This window comes from Aphis gossypii, chromosome 3, assembly GCF_020184175.1.
Source record: "Aphis gossypii isolate Hap1 chromosome 3, ASM2018417v2, whole genome shotgun sequence".
In the NCBI taxonomy this organism is placed as follows: domain Eukaryota; kingdom Metazoa; phylum Arthropoda; class Insecta; order Hemiptera; family Aphididae; genus Aphis; species Aphis gossypii.
In genome coordinates this window covers 5,626,524-5,651,311 of record NC_065532.1, presented here as the reverse complement: position 1 = coordinate 5,651,311, position 24,788 = coordinate 5,626,524, and the positions used below count along the sequence as shown (strand labels likewise).

General features: G+C 25.9%; 1 protein-coding gene and 3 long non-coding RNA genes across 12 annotated transcripts; 2 read left to right on the top strand and 2 right to left on the bottom strand.

Moving 5' to 3' along the window:
* Nucleotides 1-715: 715 nt before the first annotated feature.
* LOC114120054 (uncharacterized) lies at nucleotides 716-14,232 on the bottom strand. 6 transcript variants are annotated; one of them, XR_007605106.1, is made up of 5 exons: nucleotides 13,967-14,232; nucleotides 4,341-4,386; nucleotides 3,358-3,947; nucleotides 3,217-3,297; nucleotides 716-2,984 (listed from the first exon to the last, which is right to left on the bottom strand). It is a non-coding gene; the product is annotated as an uncharacterized LOC114120054 (long non-coding RNA). The 6 variants fall into 6 exon arrangements; XR_007605104.1 differs by having other exon boundaries at nucleotides 716-3,297; nucleotides 3,358-3,484; nucleotides 3,603-3,947; nucleotides 13,967-14,231; XR_007605105.1 differs by having other exon boundaries at nucleotides 716-1,763; nucleotides 2,184-3,297; nucleotides 13,967-14,228.
* On the top strand, nucleotides 5,521-14,956 carry LOC114120055 (uncharacterized). Of its 3 annotated transcripts, XR_007605109.1 has the most exons (8): nucleotides 5,521-7,227; nucleotides 7,292-8,116; nucleotides 8,463-8,642; nucleotides 9,223-9,371; nucleotides 9,505-9,732; nucleotides 13,996-14,107; nucleotides 14,300-14,500; nucleotides 14,572-14,956. It is a non-coding gene; the product is annotated as an uncharacterized LOC114120055 (long non-coding RNA). The 3 variants fall into 3 exon arrangements; XR_007605108.1 differs by having other exon boundaries at nucleotides 5,531-8,116; XR_003592076.2 differs by lacking the exon at nucleotides 9,223-9,371 and having other exon boundaries at nucleotides 5,533-8,116.
* A 3,871-nt stretch (nucleotides 14,957-18,827) lies between these two features.
* LOC114120048 (DNA polymerase interacting tetratricopeptide repeat-containing, protein of 47 kDa) lies at nucleotides 18,828-22,641 on the top strand. Of its 2 annotated transcripts, XM_027981831.2 has the most exons (8): nucleotides 18,828-18,992; nucleotides 19,149-19,293; nucleotides 19,406-19,695; nucleotides 19,769-19,961; nucleotides 20,024-20,138; nucleotides 20,215-20,371; nucleotides 21,194-21,373; nucleotides 22,420-22,641. In XM_027981831.2, exons 1-8 carry the CDS (start codon nucleotides 18,976-18,978, stop codon nucleotides 22,505-22,507), a joined length of 1,185 nt encoding a protein of 394 aa, XP_027837632.1. In that variant the 5' UTR covers nucleotides 18,828-18,975; the 3' UTR covers nucleotides 22,508-22,641. The 2 variants fall into 2 exon arrangements, with proteins under 2 accessions (XP_027837632.1, XP_027837633.1); XM_027981832.2 differs by lacking the exon at nucleotides 18,828-18,992 and having other exon boundaries at nucleotides 19,389-19,695.
* On the bottom strand, nucleotides 22,528-23,686 carry LOC126551267 (uncharacterized). Its single transcript, XR_007605139.1, has 2 exons — nucleotides 23,457-23,686; nucleotides 22,528-22,885 (listed from the first exon to the last, which is right to left on the bottom strand). It is a non-coding gene; the product is annotated as an uncharacterized LOC126551267 (long non-coding RNA).
* Between the last annotated feature and the right edge of the window lie 1,102 nt (nucleotides 23,687-24,788).

Below are 24,788 nucleotides of genomic sequence, written 5' to 3'. Positions count from 1 at the left end.
CTAAGGGCATGTATTTATTTACCTACCAGTAGTTTCCTGGTACATATGGACTAAAACAAAAGATTAATTGATTCGAATAATTTAAAATTTTAATTTATACTTATTGACTAGGTATTGTTTTATTATATTATATTGTATAACAATATTACATTGTACAGAAATTGTTTATTATAAAAATGGATATAACTATTATACATTTTTAGTTTCTGAAGGTTGACGTGAAAATTAATTTTCTAATCATTAACGATATAGTTTACCTAAATTGAATGAAGGTATATTTTAATATACATATTTATTAATATCGATCGTATAGATATAGATACACACGAAAGATGATTCATACTTTACTTTTATAAATATATAATATTCAGGGCCAGTATAACAATTTTCAGTTCAACATAAGTTTATCCAACCTTAGTTTATATAAAGAACTGTGATTAAATAGCGAATAACAATTTAAATTTTTAACTAAAAATTTGATTTAATATACAGAATATTTTTCTAAAAGTGTTTGTGTTTATATCTAATATGTAAACACGATTTACGAATGTTTCTTCCTCTGTATTATAATTTATTATCGGAGGTATACCCCGAGAAATAACTTTTAATTTATTTTTTTTTTATTTGATATTAAAAATTATTGTTGTATTAAATAACTATAATTTATAATTTAATATTTATTTATAATTTTAGCATCTTAAAGTGAAAACTAAAATAATAAATAAATAAATAATATATATATTTTGCAAATATAGGTATACAATACAAATAAAAATACAGGACAAATAAATAATATGCGACACTCCCTATAAGCATAGCTTGTATTGGGAGAGTAGAGTTAAGTTTATAAGTCAATTATACATGTTATTATGTCACAGCAAGCTAAATAGAATATAACATTAGAAAACAAATTTAAAAAATGAGGAATAATAATTTAAACAAAAATAAATATATGTTCAAATATTATCAAAGTTCAAAGCATACAACATTTTTTTTTATTCCTTAACGCTATTGAATTTAAATAAATTTATATTCAATTTTTCACACAAAATTGATCCTACCATTAGTGTAGGTACCCTGCGAACCAAAAGTAGTATTACTATTTGAAACCATATTTACGTTGCATTTATATCTAGTATTATAATTATGATTCACCATTGGTCAATAAATGCCTAAAATTAATTTAAAAAGTGGTTTAGTATGAGTTTTTGAATTGTAAATACAATTTTAATAAACTAAATGACTTATTTAGCGGTTTTACAATTTGTTAGATTTAACAAAAGAACACAAAATATAATCATAACGAAAGTATAAAATATAGATTCAAGCATTGCAGTTTTCACCTCTTCAGCACAGCACAGAGTATTAGGTATTTCGAAAATTAATAGTGATCGATCATTGAAATCTGGTATTTTTTTTTTTTTGTATTAGTAAATTTTCAAATTACAATTGTATCCAGTTATTTATCAAACACAAAATAAGTATACACCTTTTTACTTTACAATATTTGAGTACAAATGTATGGATAATATTCATTTAACATTACATTAAGTAGGTACCTACACCTTATACCTTATTAATACAGCTGATATTTAATTTTAATGTAGACATAAGCGTTCTATTACAAATCGTTAATAATAATATATCATTACTCATTACTCATCAGTATACATAAAAGCAGAAGTACAAATATAATATAATTGAACAGGACCACACGCCATGTTGTCATCAGTATTGTAACCTTTGATTTTCAGACAAGTGACCTAAAATCATGCAGTATGTATTTATTATAAAATATATAAATAAATCATAGTTTATTATGTTATATATAATATACAATTCATTAACACTAAACATACACACTGAGTGTACATAGGAGTATTGTATTTTTTACGCTTTAATTGAGGTATGAAATAATCTCGCAAAGGCTAACACGTGGTAATAATAATGGGTCTACGAGTCCGATACGAGAACTTATTATTACATATAGTATATTGTATATTTGTATAATTAATTATTAATACAACTAAATATATATATCGTATATCAATTATAGGTACACATTGTGTATAAAAAAATTACACGACTGTTTATTTGGGCGTGCGCTCTTAGAGGCATTAAAACGCACAGTCTGGACCACCGTCGCAGTGACGAAATCGCCAAATTCAAGTATAGATACTCACCGATACCTATAATTATATATCGAGAAAACAAAAGACGATATTTTCGTGTACAAGCCGGACCTTCACTGTACCATAAAACACATTGTGCAGCGTAATAATATTATATTTGTTTTTTTATTTAGCACGGACCGATCGTTATATTATGTTATGGCTGCTGCAGAGTTCTTCACTCGCGCACAGGTCGCGTAGTCGGCTGCATATTATGATAACAATATAATACATAATTATTGGCATCAATACTAATAATGTGATAGAGTAATACGTACGTCCGTATACGATTATGATTATTATATCAATATATTATGTGCGCACATAAAAAATATCAATATCGTAGTTTCGAGTGCGTGTTTGCCGACCGCATGCGACGTGCGTGTCTTAGAAAGTCCGCGCGAATGCGAAAGAAAGTGCACTATTATTATAATCGCATTTGCGCAGATCGCCCATTGACGACGGCCGCGAACGACGGCGTGGTACGAGCACAATGGACCGCTTACCACGACCATGGTAGACCATATAATACATTAATACCGTAATATATACGATATACGGCGGATATTGTGTTCTACTGAATGACACGCACACACGTGTTATATTGTGTGTTACGAGAAAGTATTACTTGGCTGTTTGCATAACACTCTGTCGTGCTGCAGCAGTGCTACTCTACTCCTCGTCGTCCTCCTATACACTGCGCCGCTACTGACCTTGGCTCGTAAATACGCCAAGTCCGCGTGTGATCTAATTAGAATATTACGATCGGAATATTCGTGTCAACCACCAGCTGCAGCCGCCGCCTCCGAGTGACTATAAGTATATAATACATAATAAAATAATATTATCATAACCTCTTTCCTTCAGGGACTGCGCCTTGCCCCTTTAATATTATTATAACTAATATTATAACTACGTGTATGCCGAGGCAGTAAAACGAAATGAATAAAAAAAAAAATTCATTTAGGGTCAATACAGAGATATACTAAAATAGATCCTTGGGCGGGCCGGTAAAATAAATACAAAAATAAAAACTTATTTCTACCACACAATCGTTGCGGGGAGGACTTCCTTTTTATTAATCGTGCTGCGAGTATACTGTAAGTCGTGAATGAGACCTCGATCGCTGTAAATAATAAAAAATATATATTTTTAAATCGCGGAGCCCATAAAAATCTTAACCGACCAGAGTAAGTCCGCGGTCCGTTCCGCCCGTGCAGAGAGAGTCCTTGCAACGACGACCATCTCTTAAGTTTTGCCCGGCGGCGGCGACACGAGAGTTTGCACAATAATGATTATTGCCGTCGACGCCGCTGCTCGCGTGCCCAATATTTTCCCGTACATACGCAACGCAATCATATTAATAATAATAATACTAATAAATAATAATAATAATAATAATAATAATAATGATAATAGTGATATAAACACCGGCAGAGACCCCCGCGGTATGATAGGCCGCGTGATCTTTAATTTGCACGCCGCCACTTCAGGGGAGACCGACCGCACACTGACCTGGGTCACCGCGGGCTAAGTGTTGTCAAACGTTTGCGCAAATTGAACGGATAATAATGAATATGTATAATAATATTATATTTTCTCGGGGTCGTTGGTCAACAGCGCATAAGGCCGATGACTGGACGTTTTGGTAATCATTTTTTATTTTTCATCTCCGTTTCATTCTATTGTGGAATGTGATTTTCTATATTTGATTTTTTCCTCTTCTCTGTCTTAGCCCATTGAACAAAATGCTTTTTTTTGTCCGTAACTGTGTGGCTAGGATAAAAAAAAATTGTAAACACAATACGAATTATTGTCGAATTGACACAACAATGAAATTATTCCTTTATCTGCAGCGTTTTAATATGATAATTTAAAAGAAAAAAAATCTCGCATATGTCTATTTATAAAGCTCAGTACTTGACCTCACGAATAGTATTTCTAATATGTAGGTTAAACATAAACAGATAAAATTATTCTCGATAGTCGATATATTATTGTTAGATAGGTAGGTAGTAAGTAAAGATTTTTTTCTCAAAGTTTAGTAATTTATAATTACATATAATACCTATAATAAATGTTTTAATTATATCCGTTATATAATAATTTTAATTTTAAAATTAAATCAATTAACACATACATAAATTAAATTAAACAGCTTGTACTAACCAGTAACCATTGCTAGTGGCGTATGCTACTGGATTTTTCAACGGACCTGAAGAATGAAAATAAATAAATACTCGATATAGATACAAGATTAGATATGAAAGACTAAATTAAGTGCCCTACTATAATTATAATAGAATACTACTGTTAACTCGTGACAGATTTATAATATAGTACCTATTTAGAAATACAAATAATAGGTATTAAAATACAATTTTTATTTTGCCCACTGAATATGTTTAGGTGAGTTGTAGAATATTTTGTAAAATTAAAAAAAAAAAAATTCAAGCATTTAAATTATCATTCTCTGTGGTAAAATTACAAATGCCTTTTCTTTGTATTTAATTGAACCCTGTATAAAGACTTTAACATTGAAACGATTTAGGAAGATGCAACAATTGTTTATAAACAACTTTTTTATAGATAAACACAAACCTCTTATAAAAAAGACTTTCATACCTTAAATGCCTGAACTTTCCTAAATATCTTCACCGTAGAGAAGTATTTTGTTACCAAAATATTTAAAGTTTTTTCTTTTTAGATTTAATCCCAAACTTAGTGTTATTTATGGGTGACTTCTTGTTCACCCAATCCTAATTTTATTCCCCTCTTATCACATATCTTTACACTGTACCTATATAAATTGTATATAAGTACCTAATCTTGTATAAATAAAACATAAACAAATAAATATTACAAAGTAAAACATTTTTTATTTTTAATTTCCCGAACTCGTTTATTAACGATTATTTATTATAAACTAGCCAATATTTGTTCATTTATAAGCATCATTTTCATTTAAAAGTATCTAGTCTAGACGATTGGAATTGTTTCTATCTTTTTTGGTAGTAATGTATAATCAAATAATAATATCCAACTACGTTTTTTTGAGAAATTTATGTGTTATCAAACTATCATAGAATCATAATACCCTCTCATACAATACGTCACACAATTTTTCAAAACAAAAATAGTATAGATAATATTTTTTAAATTGAATTCTCCAAAAAGTAAAAATAAAGATTTGATTAATATTTGTAAAAGTTTAATTTGTAAAAATAAATTATTATTATAGATAATTAAATTTTTTATAGAACATTCATCATTAGTAAATTTTATCTTTCAATATAAAAATAATATTGTATGATATCATTTTATTGTCACGCTGCTACTTGTTAAGTTTATCTTATTTTAAAATTCAAAGGTCGAAATAATAATTAGAACTCACGTAGAATTTTCGATATTTTAATTTCGAAGAAAGTTATGAGCATTTTAAAATTGTACATTTTTTACAAATGTTATATTGCTCTTAACCTTTTTCAAAATTAAAATATCAAAAATACCCAACTTGGGTATTGGGCAAAATATATTTTCACCTTTAAATTTAATAATTGGTAAATACACTCTAATATTAAAAATAACATGGTATATTGATTATTTTTAACGTAAAATGTAGCTTATTATACGCATGGAAAGATTAATAAGATAGTGACAAAACAACACGTCATATGGGTTATGACGTCGTTTATCTTAATGTTAATAACAATTATTGTCCATACGATAACCAAAATAATATCTGAACACAATGCAATTCAATGATTGTAATTTTGTTGAATAGTCATAATTAACTTAAAATTTAATACACACCAATAATTAACTAAAAAAATACGCAGTTGAACATTAGTTTGTGCGTATATTGTATGTTATCTCAAAAAGGGCATGGCTCAGTGCAACATTCTTCCCTAGGATGGCTCTGCATTAGGTTATACATTATACAATTGACTATGAGTATAGTATCCCTGTCCAAACCAATAAAATGTACTTCTCTAAAATTTAAATGCTTTTAAATATGATACTATTCTATACTTTATGTATAAATTATAAATTAGATTAAAATAATTTTCAGCAGAATAAAATAAACAGGTATCTATTAACAATAGTCCTATCTACTGTATGGTCTGTATGATACAGGGATCACTCTGTATGTAATTTCTTTTGGTCAGAATAATTTTTTTAAAGCGTCACGTACTAAATTTACAGTTTATTTTTATAGGTGTAGGTACAAATAATCTATAATTCTTTAGATTGTATTTCATATCCCTCGTGTTAAAATTTTTGTCTAAGAATGATTCAAGATTTACAATGTAGTTAGTCATTATATATCATGTATCAATTATGATATGTTTTTGGTCAATCTATTAATTAAGAAAAAAAAATTCCCGATTTAAAAAATGAAGGTATATATAAGATTCGTCGTTTATATGAAAATTTATTATATTTATATTATGGGTCGCTATAAAGAATTATAAAATCAAAATTAAAATTCATTATCGTATAGTAATGACGTGTACTTATGTATCCATTACACTTCGATATTATACGATGCAGGTTTTAGTGTATCACGCGTATATCATACACGCATTAAATATTTAAATACACTAATGGTTGTACTTTCTTAATTCTTTACGAAATCTCATTCTACTTGAAAACTATACGATGTTTTGTTAACATTTTTAAGAAGTGATGCTGGTTGAAGCCATTGTTTTCCCACTCAACACTTCATCAATATGTCTTGCAACTTATAAAAGTATATAATAGCAATTCATAAAGTATTAATTATACACATGTTCTAAATAAATATTATTATTTCCATAACAATAATATAATAATAGACCCGTTTACTTATGGTCCTCCGGGCAAATGCTGTTCATTATAGATTAACAAATCATAGTTCGCATTGTCCTCAAAACCTAAACTAGTAAAAACAAGGTCACTGTTATATGCTTGGCATGGAAATAAAATGGACGGTGGTTTACCCTTTACTATTCGGATATCGTGATATATTAAAAACAAAATTATTGCATTCAACTCATTACTTGAATCTACTTAGGTATTATTATTATTATTATTATGTATATCTTACCTAATATTGGAGTTATATTGTTTATTTTTAGAGTATACAGACACTCACTCAATGGAGTTAGACATACTTTATGTCTTGATTCAGTTAAGTATCAAAATATTTTTAGTTAGTCACGTCAGTCAATACGTCACGTTGGCACTTAATAAAACACAGAACAAGGTTCCGAGAGATTTTCCTTTTTTAGTATTTTTATGAAACGCCTACTCTTTGAGTCAAAATGACGATTACCACGATTATAAAAAATCGTGATGATTATCAAGCATATTATTATTATATGATAAAAATGTTTTCATTATAACTGCTTGGTTTCTTCGTGACGTATTTTAATAATTCGTAATATACTCACTCGTAGTCTCTCACTCTAGTTAACTTAATGATAAGTGAACTTTTTACATGATTATTATAAAAATTAAAACGTTTTTGAAAAAATTATATCTTTTATTATTTATTATTCTTATAATTTTTTAAGATATTTTCTTTTTTGAAAAAAACAATAGGTATACATTTTTAATTTCATATTTCGATGTACAATGTTTTTTGGAGTATTTTTCCGTATTAAACCAAATTTTGAATACATAGTTAAACTGTTGGTTATAAATTATAACTCATTTACTTTGCGAAATTAAATGTGACTATACGTATGATTTATGACTCGCGTTAAAATAATTCTCGATTTACAGCAAACTATGGATATAATAGTGTACTGGACATTCTTGGAATATGAATATGTTATTCATATTACAAAAGTGTCTGGTATTCATTAGTAAAAAAGTATTTTCACAAATTATGTTCAGATATCAGATGGAACATTTAAAAGTATATGTGCGTTTTGTAAGGGTTGCTACTGTTGGACAAGGTTAGTAAGTTATTTTTAAAAAGTAACTGAGCTTCATTATTAATTACAAATGGTTAAAATATAATTATCGATTATTTTTTCGTAACCAAAATAGAAAAGTAATTCTGTAACTAATTAATGTAACTAGATAACTAATTTTATCTTTACACTTAAAAGTGAAATTAAAAAAAAACATTTTAAATGCGTAAAATAAAAAATAACTTAGAATGATAACATTTTATACGAATAATTTATACATATTAACAATTTTTGTTTATTTTATATGGAGTGATTCTATTTTATCAAACAGCATTTATTATTTCAAAATACATAAACATTTTAAAAGTACTTTTTAAATAATTTCCAGTGGCTATTTACAGCGAAGTGGATTGGTACGGGAACACCTCACAAAATGTTATTCTACACTATTCGCGCTCTCCGAAAATTTAAATACTTATACAACTTATAAGCTATTAGTCAAAATTTTGATTTTTGTGTAACAAAATACCACGAAAAATATTCTGCTTCAGAAGATGGAATTAAAAATGTAAGTGGTCATTCAAAAAACTAAAAATCTTAAAAATGTATAACGATAAAAAAGTTCGTTTTAAAAACATTAATAGTTTTTGAAATAATAAGTGTTGTTAGATAAAAGAATCATCTTGTATAATCATTTTTCTCTATAGTAGTTGTCACTATAATTTATGATCGTTTTTTTGAAAACTGCTAATATCCCTGCCATACGAAAAAGTGCTCTACATAAGTTGAATAAGGTGTATTTAATTTTAGAACCCCAAGTTTTATTATTGGTAAATAACTTAAAAAAAATGATTGTATAACGATCAATTTCAGTAATGGGTTTTAATAAGTATGTCTATGAACTGTGTAAAGAAAAGAATCTACTTATATGCACTTTCATCTTCTAAACATTAATTCAACTGAATTGGTGGTTCTACATTTATTCACAATGAAGGTCAATTTAAGATCAAAGACCATTTTTTGTTACTTCTTTTTAGAAGTGAAATTGTTAAAAAGTTGTTGTTCCGTTTTACCTATACCTACTTATTAATTATAATGTACCTACTATCGCTGGTTTTAAACAGGTCGGTTAAAACTTTTTTTTACAGAATAAAATATAAAAATACAACCCACATTATTACAAAAAGTTTCTTACAAATAATAATGATGAACACGTAGTTATACTTTTGAAAAACTTCAATAGATAAATAATACATTTATGTTTACGTTATTTGAAAATTTAACGAAGTACCTATAGGTATGTTATTACTTATTACCTATATAATTGTATAGTTGAAAAACAAGAATTTATATGCCGGTAATCCAAAAAAAAAAAATTGATTATGGCTAAAATAGTAAACTAAAAAAGAAATTAATACGAATTTTCACAGATGCATGAAAAAACAAGGAATTATATATGTTCAAGCGGGAATTCGTCTATGAAAGTAGTTTTAGAGATTGCTATGGTAACGCAACAATTATATATTATACATCGATTACTAGGGACAACCTTGGTATTGTAAAGAAAAATACCTAGGTTAGAAACAATTAACAATGTATCAAGCCCGAAAACATATGGATGTTAAAAAAAAAAATCAGTATTTCTTCTGTAATTCTAGGTAATTGTTATTATAATGATTTGCCTAATAAATAACCCCGGAAAAAATAATCCCATAATATTAGAGATTAAGTGTAACACATAATAATAATGTATTTGCAGAATTTCAATGTCAACGTACCTATATGGTTTAAAAACAAACAAATAGTTTAATATTTTAGTCATATATAATTTAATGAAAATTTGCATTAAAATGTATCTAATTTTATTATAATGTATTATTATATCGGTTATGAGTATATTTTGTAGGCCACTGGTAAAATATCTGAGTTCGGAGAACAACTTTTTTTTTCAGCAACTAAAAATGTTAAACAATAAAGTACAATTTCATAAAATTGCATGTGGATTATGGGGGTTATTTTTTCTCAGAATCGTCATCATCGCTATACGTTATTGAGTTATGATATTATATGTATAAAGGCCGCTCTAAGTCGATATTGTTTATTTTACTTAGATTATAGTTAATAATAAGTCACACTGCACACTGCGTAGTTGTGCATAATATTATATCAAAATAATACATAATTATATAGAGTTGTATGGTTCAATTCTTGGTATACGTACAGCGCGCAGGTATGACGTATATTTTTTATCGTAATGATGGATATTGTGTCGAAAAACAACTCGACGGAGCGTAGATCCCGACGATCTACACGATTTACAGCGTACATAATCGTAATAATAACATCGTATACTTATAAACACGCCGACGATCTGGGCACCGACGGAAACGCGACGGTGTTCTAATACATAATATTATTATCATAACACAGGTACAGCGCATTATAATAAATTGACATTATGCACCTATAGCCTATACGATAGCACGTAATAATATATTAAATATATTATAATATTATAATGTCTGCACCGGCGTGTACATTAACCCTGAGCCCGCGACTGCTGTGTTCATTACTATGCTGGGCGAGATCCGATCGGACGACCTTCTGCCGAGAACCGGTATTTCACCATACGAATCTCTTCTGTGTCACGGAGGCTGATTATTGAAAAATATATTTTTAGGGGATGTTCTCGTCGAGGGACCGCAAACTGACATTGGTGCACTACCTATTCCATTGTCTTCCGTCCGTCCGTACGCGTACAGGTGGTATCACGGACGCCCGCATGTTATTGCGCGTTCGGCCGATTATATAGGCGGGCAAAGCGTATTATAATATGGTTAAGTTACTTTTTTTTTTTTTTCGGTTTACTTCCGAGGTGTACGTTAGAACGTTATGGTAATACCCGACGCTCGAGACGTAGTAATAATATTATTATTACGATTCTCGAATCGACAATTGAATAATATCCTTTGGTTTGGATGAAGGTGAAACTGCGTATGTAATAATAATGATAATGGTCGTGTTCGGATTATGCGCGATGTATCATAGCGCGTATTATGTATGTGTACCTAGTTATGTACTGTTCGTATGGTTTTGAAAACAGATTTTAGTCCTTCGCGGGGCGAACGCGTTCGTACGCCTTCTACATAGAATAATATCACGAAGACAATGCCACATGACGAATAGTAACAATCGGGAAAGGACCAACCGATGAATCGATACAATGATGTGTTTGACACTCACCAGACGAGACAGCGATGAGAATTCGTCTTGACTCCAGTTCGTTTTGATTCCACGAATTAAACGCCTATTATGCGATGTCTCATCGTGTTTTTCCACGGCGATTAAATTATTCCCAACAGCGCGTCTACTCTACAGTGTTATGTATCAGTATAAACTTTTAAAAATGTAATCATAATATTACGAATAGTTTACTAATGCGAGTTACAATTATTTGAAATAGATTCTCAAATTATAGTCATCTGCGATCTGTCTAAACGGCACATTTGAAACATTTAATAGAGTGCCTCCGATTTGTTCTTTATTTTGTTTGTATTTATAATTGTTTTTATCCTCTACGTAATTTAATAAATAGTGACAGTATTGTTTATTTTATTTTTTTAACTTTTTAATTTTAATAATTGACAGTTTAATGCAAGGTTAAACGTTTTATTACGCTATTATGCTTTGACTGCTTTGAGCTCACTCTATCTATTTTTAAGTTAACATATTTTGAATTACATAAAAATTATTACATTTTCATAAACTCCTACAACAATTTAGGTATTATAAATAAGTAATATATATTTTTAATATTTAGGTTTATGGATTATACAATACCTTCAAGAAATTTCAGGTTTCGAGACCTTGTATTGCGTTACTCATTCATAGGTTTTATCGCATTTGTTAATTCACTAAATGAATAACTTGACATTTTATTAACTTCCTGTGAAGGGGTTAGGTGGGGTGTTATAAACGTTTGAATTAAGAGGCATTCAACTTTAAAACTCCTCGAACCTAATACATATTTGAAACAATTTAGTTAGGTTTAAGCAATATAAAATTATAAAAAATATTTATTACATTAATTCATTAATAATTAAGTAATGTATAGGTACCAAAATAAATAATATTGTACAATGAACACATTATTTTACACAATAAAATGTTTAAAACAATTTAAAAAATTTAAATCTCCATACACAATCAATATGCTTAATTTTTTTATCACTATTTATAACTAGTAATAATTAAAGTCTAATACATATTATCATTTTATATTTTTAAGAGGTTTAATTTTTAAATTTATAATGTTTAGAAGTAAAATAAAACATTGATAATAATTAAAATATTTTAAGCTATTTAAAACATTTGAAGTAAATTACGTGATATTATATTATGATTATATAGTGCTGAAATTATTAAGTAATATAATATAATAGATATATATTATATACATTATATAATAATAAAAACGGCGATTTTTCATATTTTTATATAATGTGGCTACTTATTTTGGTATTATGCAAGTATGATACAAATTTCAAAATTATTGTTTTTTCCGTCTTTTGTTTTGTAAAATTACCCAATTTTAATTTCTATGTCTTGAGAATTCATTTCAAGGTTAATCATAATAACAAGACAAAAGATAATTATTACTAATTAGGTAATATATACTATCAAGTGATGAAAAAGTTTTATGAAGGTGGAACTTGATATAATTTTTTAGTATAGTGAATTATTGGTTATAGACCCTTTCTTAAATATTTAAAGCTCAACTTGGCTCCAATATAACACATATGTATCATCTAATTTATATTTTATACTTTATTATAAAGTACAACTATTGATGATCTTTGAATCTTTTTATCAATTCTTCAGATGGTAATTCAATAAATAGTTTTTTAGTTTATTTTGAACTCTTGTTAGCATTTAGCACCACGACAATATTTGTATTCTAATCTAAATGCTCCATACTATATCCATATTATGTTTTCCTTATATTTCCATCGAATGATATACTTTTTATTTCTTATGTATAGTAATTTAGTTCAAATATAATTAAATTTTATCATTATCTTTATTTGATTTAAAAATTTTAATGATTAAAAACTTGAATACAACTCGAAATACAAACTGTATACTTATTATACAATCAACGATGTACAGTGTACTCGTATGTCGATTGTCATCTACAGATACGATTTGTAAATCGAATTTATTTAGTAAATAAATTTAATAAAATAACAATTTTAGAGGAAGAATAGTTTTATTTATATAACGGGTATGAAGAGGTAAATAGAATCAGTTCGGTTGAAGTGGCATTTGAATGGAGGCTTACCACTCTCGGACTTTTTCTATACACTTTTTCTCTGTTAAGTATTTGGATTAATATTGTCACAGTAATAATACGAAATTATGATTTGTGATATAAATTGTATAGAAATGAACATATATATATATATTTGTATAAAAGTACTTATCTATTAATTATTATATGCAAAATTAAGTAAGATAATACAAACAGTGAAAACTTATGGAGGTTCTAACGGGTATAAATAATAACTGTACATATTGACGTTTACTTATGTTATAAACGAGCTTAGTGAATTTTCATAATATTATTTTATTAGTTTTCTGGTTAGTTTATGAATACAAATACACATTTATCAAAATAATCATATTTAAAAAAATATTATGTTAACTTGTATCAATAATGGATAATTATTTGCCTCCTTATAAAATTCTTGTGGACGTCTTTGAAAACGGAAACGGAATGACTTTTAAAGGAAATTTCTTTTTCCATTATTCTACTTACATGATGACTATATTCGTTTTTCTTTTATTAATTAATGTTTATTAAATTGTATAATATACTACCTATATACATACAATTATATAACAGTGAAATGTTCTCGTAGTTGCAGATAATCAGTCATGGAACTGCCTAATTTGTCCGTTGTTGGTAATAGTCTGCTGGGTAATCGCATATTCTATCCACAAGTGCACTTGTATTAATACGATTTTGAAAAGGTAATTAAATGTTTTTATAGTGATAAAGTACTAAATGCCAAATGGCGATGTGCAGGTTTTAAATATTAAACTTATTACTCATCGACGATCAAATTTGTTAATGATTTAAGTATATAACTAACGGAATTTACGACATCTATAAATGCATCTAATTAGTAGTTAGGCCAAATTCACCACATTATTTGTTTACAGGAAGACGGTCATCACAATAAAATAAATCGCTAGTACTATGCTATTGTTGATCGTTGTGGGTCAAAGTCAAGGACTAATATTGCACAACGTTTTGAGAAACGTTTGTATTTAAAATACAATCATTAGGCATAAAATGAAAACCTTCTGTAGACGGTTGTAATTAATAAAAGTATATTTGACATTGAGCTTTGAACTAAATTGGTAAGTTTCAAATTTTATGTAAATTGTTAATATAATAATTATTTTTAAATTATATATTTTTTTTTTTTTAGATTTTGAGCAAATCAACTATTATTGCGTGATAGTTTTACAATGATGTGTTAAACCAATTTGTTTATTATTTTACTTATTTGTATGACTAGATTTATGGGTAGTTTTAGTGGTTAAGTGTATGTGGTTTTTATAGATGAGAACGTTATTCTTAAATACTATAATTTTTTTTCATATTTTACTTTGTAGACATTCTTTAATTACTACATGCCTACAAATTTTCAAAAATCACTTTTAAACAAATTAAATAGTTATTTTATAATAATTTTTAAAATTAATGAAATTAGTGTTTATAAAGATATCTGACATTTTTAATGATTTTTTTGATTACTTATATTTTGTACAATATATATTATAATAACTATATACTCCTACTATAACTCTTTCTCCAGGATTTTATAGTTTATATAGTTAATACTTATACGAAATACTTAAATACAGACATACAGTACGTTTTATTTATTTAATTATTACGTGTATTTTTTGTTGTGAAATGGAAACGAAGGATAAGTAATTGTAATCTATAAGTTGAAAATATTTTAAAGTATTATTTTAATATTTAATATTTTTGAATATTGGAAATTATTTTATAACTTCCTTTATTTTTAAATAAGAGTTGATTAATTATTATTGAAATCTTATTCAATAAAATATAAATTGTATGAAAAAAAAATACTAATAAATAATTTACGTTAGATAAATGTAATACCTATATTATATTTAAAAATATAATTACTTATATTATTATATACGATATAATATTATGTTAATATTGTTTTAAAAAACTTTTCCTTTTTTAAAAAAAAATAGTTTTGATAACAACTTTATAATATGATCATGCATAAGTTACATTTTTAATAAAAATGGTTGTTAATTTTTATTTCAATAAATTAATTTTTTTTAACCTTTTGACATTATTCTCTAGTTCTGATTTAAAATCAAAGTGAGACATCTTGATGGCATCCTACGTTAAATTTAAAACGCTGAGAATTTTATTAGTTGTGGCATTCGGTTTAAATAGGTTGTACTATAAGGCCAGCATTTACACATTATATTGTTTTCTTTATTTTAATCTAGTCCTAGTGTCAATTTTATGATATAATAAAAATCTTTCATCTGTTTTATGAAATGTTGAAAAAAAAAATTTATTTTATTATAGGTGAACATTGTGTTCAACAATTAATGTACTTACAAAATTATAAAATCTTGTGTTTTTATTTAAATCAATCAGATTTTTATTACAGTTATAGAGGTCACCTCTATTTAATTAAAAACTAATTATGTCTGTAGTTAAATCGTTTTAACCTTTAGTAATCCATATAAATTTAATTTTCATATTACACTAAAACTTTAAACTATACATAATAAAAATAATATCCTTAAAATATGTATTACATTATAATATGTCATCCGTGGACTCACAACGTTGAATAAACATTTATTATTTTATATTTAAATACAAAAGGGAAAAATATTATAATCTAACGTTTGTTTGTATTAAAAAATATTGCTATGTATGTATACTAAGATTACGAGAAATTAAACTTATTGAATAAGAAAAAAAATATTTAATTGCAGTTGTATAACCCATACAATTGAATTATACTTATTAATTTTGATATAATATTAATATATATTATTATGTTACATTCATTTTTATAATTATATTAAATTTCTTTTTAATTGTTCTTATTACATAACAATTAATTACGTTTCATTTAAGAATAAACATTCATATGTATTAGTTATTACTTATTAATAATCGTACTTAGTGTTATAAACATGATTTGTAATCATCGTATATATAGCTAGGTAGTGTTTTTATTATAATGATAAATATTATTATAATATGTTAATTTTCACTTAAAAGCCGGTAAAAATGTACTCTCAATAATTCAATTAAACTGTCTGGTATTAAACTTAACAATTAAAATCATAAAACGAACAGTATTTATTGTACTAACGATATGCTATAATTAATATCATATAACTGTAAAGGACACATCTTAATGATGTTACTCTACTACAAATATATATATATATTATTTTGTATTTCAATATTAGTAATGTAAATTTTAAGTAAATAAGTAACAATACAACCCTATTGATAAACTATAATGGTTTTTGGTTTTCTTAGAAAACACTTATCATCTACACACATAAACACGGCTATGAGCATAGTATCATATTGTAATAAAATAGTTGAATTAAAATTCTTAAAATAAAAATGTAAAAGTAGCATATTATAACAAAATACGTTACCTACACTTGATTAAGGCACATGTAATATAATATTAATATTATTGTCAATCAATTAATAAAGTTTTCTACGGCAAGGTGTATAGGCAATAAAAGTACAATATAGTAATATAATTAATAAATAAAAGACTGGAAGGGTTTTATTGTCGCATAATTGTGTTATTTCCGTCTTGGTAATGCATAATAGCAGACTTTAAGTTAGAATAATCCATTTAACATAATTTTTGCTCTGTTGTGTTGAACATTAGAGTAAATTAACTTAATATCACATTTAAAGGTAAAATAGTCGAGAATACGGCTTTACATAAAATTTTTTAATATTTAAAAATGAATAAAGATTTTTAATTATAACCAAACTACCAAACAATGAACATCATAATTCATAATTAAAATATGTTATTTTGTCAAAATTTGAATTTCAAATGCTTTTAAATAAATTTTGTCTAATATGTTTATAACCTACCTACATTTTATTTATAGTATCTTAAATTATGTTTTTAAATTTTTTGACCCATCAAACATATGTAATTTTTTTATCGACGTTAATAAAAATAAACTATTTAACTAAAATAAAAATAGGAAAAACTGAATATTTATGTCAAAATAATTTGAACATTTTCGAGATTTTGTCGTAATTCTAAATTTAAATATTTAAAAAAAAGACATTGTCTATACATTTTAAATAGTTTTTTATTGGAAAATGAACTATTATTTACAAGTAACTTCGAATTAAATTTTGAAGCATTTTACCCAACACTAAAATGTTATCAAATTTTTTTTATATATTTATAAAAAGAAAATGAAAATTTCAAAGTGCATAAAAATGAAACCAAATATTTTTAAAATTACATTATAGTATGTATGTAATATAGAAAATGATCATAATTAGTATATTAGTACTTGGTTTTTAAAGTATAATATGCTTTTTTATATATATAAGATAGAAATCTAATTTTTATTCATAAATTCGTTTCATGCCATTTTGATTCCAAATAAACCAATTTATTTTCCTTTTTTTCAGCTTTTTTTTTGCTCTTTTTTAGTTATTTCAGCTGTAGAATTTGTATGTTTGTTATGCTACTATAGTAATAATAAAAAATTGAATTTATAAGAAATGTAAAAACCCAAAATGCGGACTAAATGTTTATATTAGATTATTATTGTTTTCGTTATCGGCTTGTTTATTATAAATGTATGTATTAAAGGTATAGATTGTCGATCTGCATATAGTCTGCAGTACCGTGCGGCCAGTATGGCTATAACATCGATATCAATCGTTTCAAAATTTAAAATTTAGTGTTGTAATTTAAAACCGTTGGTATGAAGTATGCACCGATGTATTCAGCCAATGCTGAATTGCATTTTTATAACTAGTTTGTGTTAATTTTTGGTCATGATTTTTTTTGCTTCTTTTAAAAATAAATATACTTACCTACTTCTCTTTTGCATTTTTAGTTTTTTTTAATATGCTTTAAAATCTAAGCCCTAATCATTATATATTTTCAGCAAAAAATTTCAAGGGTCAACAGTTCTGCGCGTTTTCGACTTACCTACATTTAATAAAAACATAATCAACTTTGACAAAAATTGAGTTTGTGAAAAAATTTTTTCTGTTATTTTAAAAGAATATCTCGAAATTTTAATTTCTTTAAACTATAACTTCCAATTTGTTATTTAAAACCATCCACCAAATTGAATATGACATGTATGCTTTTTCTTGGTTAGGTACTTATCATATATGTAAAAAAAAAAAATAAAATCATACATTATGAATTATTACATAGTTCCGATTCATATTAAAAATGTTAATTTTTTGTTTTCAGTCTTAATTAGTAAAACTTAAATGGTCACTATTGTTTTATATTTTTGATTTTAAGTATCTTAATTGATTTAATCAAAGAAAATAAATTTAAATAAATATTTTGAGCCCGGGTTTTTAAAAATTCATGGAGAAATTAAGAATTTTGATAAGTGATAATATTTGATAACATCACATTATCACGAGTAAATAATATTTATTTTAATAACACATTTTTGAATTTCAATTTTTGTTAACTATTCTTATTTTTTATTCAAACTTTTTATTTTTTAATGGATCATCTTACTATTTGAAATCATTTGAATAGACGTCATTTTTCAATACGAAAATGGAAAATATATTGAAGTATGTTCATTATATGTTTTTATTAAATTGTTTTTATATCATAAGATAGAACTGATAGATAGTTGTATATTGTGTGTAGCTTAGATGATTATAGTACTTATTTATTATTATTCATGTAATATACTTTGTAATTTTGTCAATATTATTTGTTTTTAGAGGAACGGGTGACTCTAAGCAACCAATGACAGATGAAGAACGTGCAGAACTTGCCAGCCACCTCGATAAAGATTTAGATAATTTTATAGACAATCTACAGAAAACACCGTATAAAGATGGTTGGAAAGAGGAGACATGGCGCGAGGTGATGATTATCAGTGTTTATTCTAATTTCTAGAAATCTAATTTGTGTAAATATCTACTTAATTATCATTTAATCATGTTTATAATTATGTGTAGTTTTGATTTTTCCATAGGAAATGGAAAAGCACCCATTTTTTATGACTAAACCTCCTGAACCAGAAGACCAACCATCTCCTTTAGTTGAGGGTCTGCAAAATCTTCGATATGATCCAGATGATAACACTCCAGAAGAGTTGGCTACTAAACATAAAGACGACGGGAATTTCAATTTTAAGTGTCGTAAATATAAATTGGCTATATTGTCATACCAAGAAGGACTAAAATTAGATTTTCAAAATGATGAGCTCCGTGCTCAAATGTTCAACAATATGTCTGCTTCACATTATTTTTTAAAAAATTTTAGGTAAGTTATTGAAATTAGTGTCTAATAAATATAATTGAAATATAATACATTTCTTTCAAATTAAAATGTTTAGATCAAGTTTGACAGCTGCTGAACAAGCGCTCAAATTAAAAGCAGACTATGAAAAAACCATACTGAGGGCAATCAATTGTTGTGTTCAGTTAAAAGAGTTTGATAAATGTTCAAACTTTTGTGATAAATATTTAGAACTTGTACCAGGAGATGATAATGTTATAAAAATAAAAAAAGAAGCTTTCAAATCTAAAGTAAATTTGAATAATTTATAGTTGAGGCTGTTTAGTATTTTTAAAATGTTTAAAATGATTAGAAAATTGCGGAGATGGAAAAAAGAAAAGCTATGAAGATACAAAAACAAAAAGAAGCGGATCATACAAAATTGTTACTTGAACTTAATAAAAGAAAATTGAACATAGTTGGCAAAAGTATAAAATAATATTTAATTTTATATACATAAAATATGTATGATAATAATATTATATTTATTTGTTTAAACCATAGGTGGTCCAATTAAAGAATTAACAATATTTGATCCAAGCGTGCCTGGTTTAGTAAAACCAGTACATTTAGTTGGGGATTTTCTTGTGTGGCCAGTTGTCTTTTTATATCCTGAGTATAAGACTTCTGATATGATCCAAGAGTTTAATGAAACAACTATGTCAGTATATTATTTTTATTTTTTACATTTATATTTTTATTATATTTTAATATTTAAAAGGCTAAAATATTCAATTAAAATTTTCTAAAATACTACTTAGTGTAATATTAATTATAGGTAATTTCTTTTTTTCATTAATACATTTTGCAATTATATATTGTTTTAAAAATAATTTATTTCTTACTTACTACTTATATTATAGTTTTAACGATGCATTTCTTATCTTTTAAATAGTATTCCTAAAAATTGGATGTGGAATATTTTTGTTATTGATATTGTTATGGTGAATAATATCATTTTAAAAAAGCTTAAATATTTAGAGTGATTAAGAAATAGTGAACTATTTTAATTTTTAACACTCATAATAGTTATTAATGACTTATGGAGATAAAATATTGAAATATTTATGTCCCAAGTTATTTTTTAGTTTTAAACTCAAAAATATGTATTAAGCATTGTTTCAATTTTTGAGGTACTTTTTAATTATTTTATGTGGTTCAAATAATGGGGAGGAAGTAATGCGAAAGCAGTCCCCTCCCGGTCGTCAGTTTTAAACTGCAAAAAAAAAAAAAATGTGGTTCAAATAATATTTTAAAGCATGAAGAAAAAACATTTAGAATTTTTTATTATATTACATTTTGTCATGCATGAAATGATCAAGAATTTTTTTTTTTTTTGTGTAAATTTATTTTAGATAGTTTTAGGCAATCACATTATACACATTTTGTAGTAGGGTTTATAATTTATTTATTCTTTCAGTTCTTTTAATAGTTTCTTTATATTCATTGCAACTTGTAATTATTGTTTAATTGCATTTTTTAGACTCTATACTCACTTAGTTGAAATATTTGCTGAAAGACCAGAATGGGACGTGGAAGGAAAATATAATGCAGATTCAGTAAATGTTTATTTTGAGTCTGTAGATGAATATAAAAGTGGCACAAAAGTTACAAAAATAGATCCAAAAACATGCAGCTTATTTGAAGCATTAACAGTATTGAGGTAATAATAAGAAAATAAGAATTGTAATCCTTTTTCTTAAGTTTAAAGATTGCATTCCTATATTTATTAACACTATATAAAACAAATACAATGATACGGCTAAAGCTATGGGCAATGTGGGCGACTGCCCAGGGTGCTAGTACCTAAGGGGTGCCAGACTGAAAATTTCTTAAATTTAATTTATCTTTTGATATGCATAAACGAGTAAAATGATCAATAATTTACACAATTTGAAATATATATTATCCAATATACCTTAGTTGAAGATACTTGCTGGGTTATAGTTTAAATATTAATGTTTGTAATTATACCATCTCCTTTATAACTGTTGTGTGCTAAGTTTGCGACTGGTTCACCAATTATCTATTGATAATATTTAGGTATTTACGATTATGATTTAACCGTTTATGAATAAATTCATTACTGAATGGCAGACAATAACACACTATTGGCTATATAATGCACATTATACATACAGTAGTCACTGGCTTTATCCCTTACAGCGTAGTTGAATAGAGTACCTATAATTTATATATTTTTTCGTTATTAATAAAAAAAATATTAATTGTTTTCTACGGACATATTTTACAATAGGGTACTATTTGAACCATAAAATTTTTTATAATTTTAGACTGAAATTTTATATTAGGTTAAAATCACCTAAATTACTGTTTTAAAAACATTACATTTAATTGAATTTAAAACAGAGAAAATCCATTGGCATTACATAATTTCCACTGTAACGCTGTGCAGTATCGGCTAGTTTATAATTATATTAATACTTTATATTTTCCTATTATAAACGTAACTATTTTTATTTAGCCATTAATCTTTAACTGATTGTATTTCAAATTAAATAATGTTTAAGACTTTTCATTATTTATTTTATGCGTATGCAATAGTACTTAACACTGCTGACATACTGCTGTTGAGTATTTGTTTTCATTGTATTTATAGCATATACCTATACATTTCTATATAAAAAATTAATTTCATTAGAAATTTAGTTTCTATTTTTCTAATATATTTTGAAATATATTTTTTAGGTGTCCAATTGAGAAGGGAACACCAGTGTTTTTAGTTTTCTTTGCCGGAGGACAGTTTGAGAAAGAATTCTTAGAAGAAGTACCATAATCAATTCAAATACAATAAAATTGTCCACTACATTGTTATATTTTCTCCGAATTATTTTCATTATTCTATTATAATATATTGTTGTTGAAATAATATGTTTTACTACTCTTTGTACAATAAACTTAAATATCAGACTTATGTGTTAATTGTCACAGATTGACCAATGTCCATTGCCATTTTTAATGTATGGTCAGTAATGTTTATATTAAGACAAGTCAATACTAGAATGAACATTGTAGTTGAATGTGTTTGTTCAACATTTTTCTTGACTTGAAAAGCAGCACTGCTGAAATGTTCAACAGTAGTGTTTGTTTAACTTCTAGAAAAGATTTTCGGGATTATTATTTGAGAACATATAGATTCCCACTCGTGTCATTTCTTTTCATATACATGTATAAAAATAAATAAATACATTTAAGGCATTGATGGCAACAAGTAATTTTTGATGGTAAATGTTGTTTTAATGGAAATTATTTAAGACTGGAACATCTAGAAACATCTATAATTTTATAAGAATGTTACTAACGAACAAGTTTTGAAACATCAAAGTTATTGATCCTCAAATTGGGAAGGATAATGTATTTCAGAGAAATAGTCTCATCAAACATATGGCTAATTATCACATTACTTTTTTTTTTTTTTGATTAAGGTTTATTAGTTTACAAGTATATGTAATATATTATTTTAAAAATTTCAAAAAAATTAATTTCCAATATAGTACTGTAAATTTATAAAATCTGTAATTGAAACTTTAAAATTATGTGTTCAGATAAAAAAACTAACAAATTATTAATTAATGGGTGAAATTTTACTAAAATTAAAAAAAAATAATTCAAAATTTCTTTTAAGCATTTGGAATATTATTACCTATACATATAATAATAATAAACAGAATGTAAAATGTACAATAGATTTATCATGCTATTATGCTATAAAAATTTAAACATACTTTAAATTGTTTTAGATTACTCATAATGATGAGTGATGACAATAAGTGATTTGTTGTTGAGGCAATGTGAAAACAGTTCGACCTCATGTAGTGATTTACAATGGAAAAAAGGTGATTTTTTATTAAAATTAATAATTAAACTAAAATAATAAAAAATATTAATATATACCAATTATAAATAAAAAATTAATCAAATTTGAAATTTGTAACCTTAAATAAGTTATGAGCAAAAAAACTAATTGTGCTATTTACTATTAACATGATGTTACTATGTTACCTATCTTTCTTTCTAATCAATATTGTCTTAACTTTTAAAACTTAAAAAATATCACATGCTGATATTTTTTTTTGAAAGAATTATCTATTTTAATGCATTAAACAAATAACATGGTGGTGGAGAGTTATTGATTTAACGTATTATTTTGACTGAATAATGTAGTAATATACCAAAGATAAAATATATTATTTCATGTAACATTAGAATGTAAAGTATTATAGGAATAAACAATTATTAGTTGCAATTTGAGGATCGGTTGATATTTTTTTTAAGGATAATAACTAATAAGGTTGTTTAGGTAGGTACCTATCTACCTTAAACCTATTTTGTTGTAGCATTATCTTATCGGATTAGTGAGAAATGTAATTAATTTTGTGTTCAGTATGCATACAAATAATATCAGTATTATTAATTTATAGATAAATACATATTATGTATAATGTATATATTATAATTTATTACTAATTTGTTGTCGAACACGTACGTTCACTCCGAAGACGGTGCCCAAAATTGTCTTTGATGTTCATTCAAATACTACATTATGAGCTAACATTTGAATGTTGTATGAGCACATATTATATGAAACACGAACAGACTATGGAAAATATTTTAAACGAACATGTTCCACAACAATGATCATCTTAGTTTGTAGTACCTACCTACTCATCTACATTACGTTACTTATGTTACATTAGCACTAATGTCTTTCTTTGTCACTACTATAGGTAAGTACTTCAATGGAAATATATTAAACATAAATTATTTTCCCCAAAGTATTGGTCTAGGTTAATTGTAATATTATTTTCGTCTGTTCTGTGTAAATATATGTTTGTAGTGAGAAAAAGAAAATGTCAACTCGTAAATTGGGTCGATGATCTCTGTTTGGATAAATTAGGTAAAGATATGTCTGATAAGATAAAAGTTAAGGATATAAAGTTTGTACAAACTTAATATTACATTTCCAATTTGAAATTGGAATTTTTAACTTTTAGATAACAGATTCCTATAAGATTTTATCTCGTCTTTTGATGTATATACTATATAGTGATATATTA

What these genes read in the sequence shown, in the direction of transcription:
- LOC114120048 (XM_027981831.2), top strand. An exon ending in AAGAGGAGACATGGCGCGAG is followed by an intron (nt 19,294 to 19,405) that starts GTGATGATTATC and finishes ATTTTTCCATAG; the next exon opens with GAAATGGAAAAGCACCCATT. An exon ending in ATTGAACATAGTTGGCAAAA is followed by an intron (nt 20,139 to 20,214) that starts GTATAAAATAAT and finishes TTTAAACCATAG; the next exon opens with GTGGTCCAATTAAAGAATTA.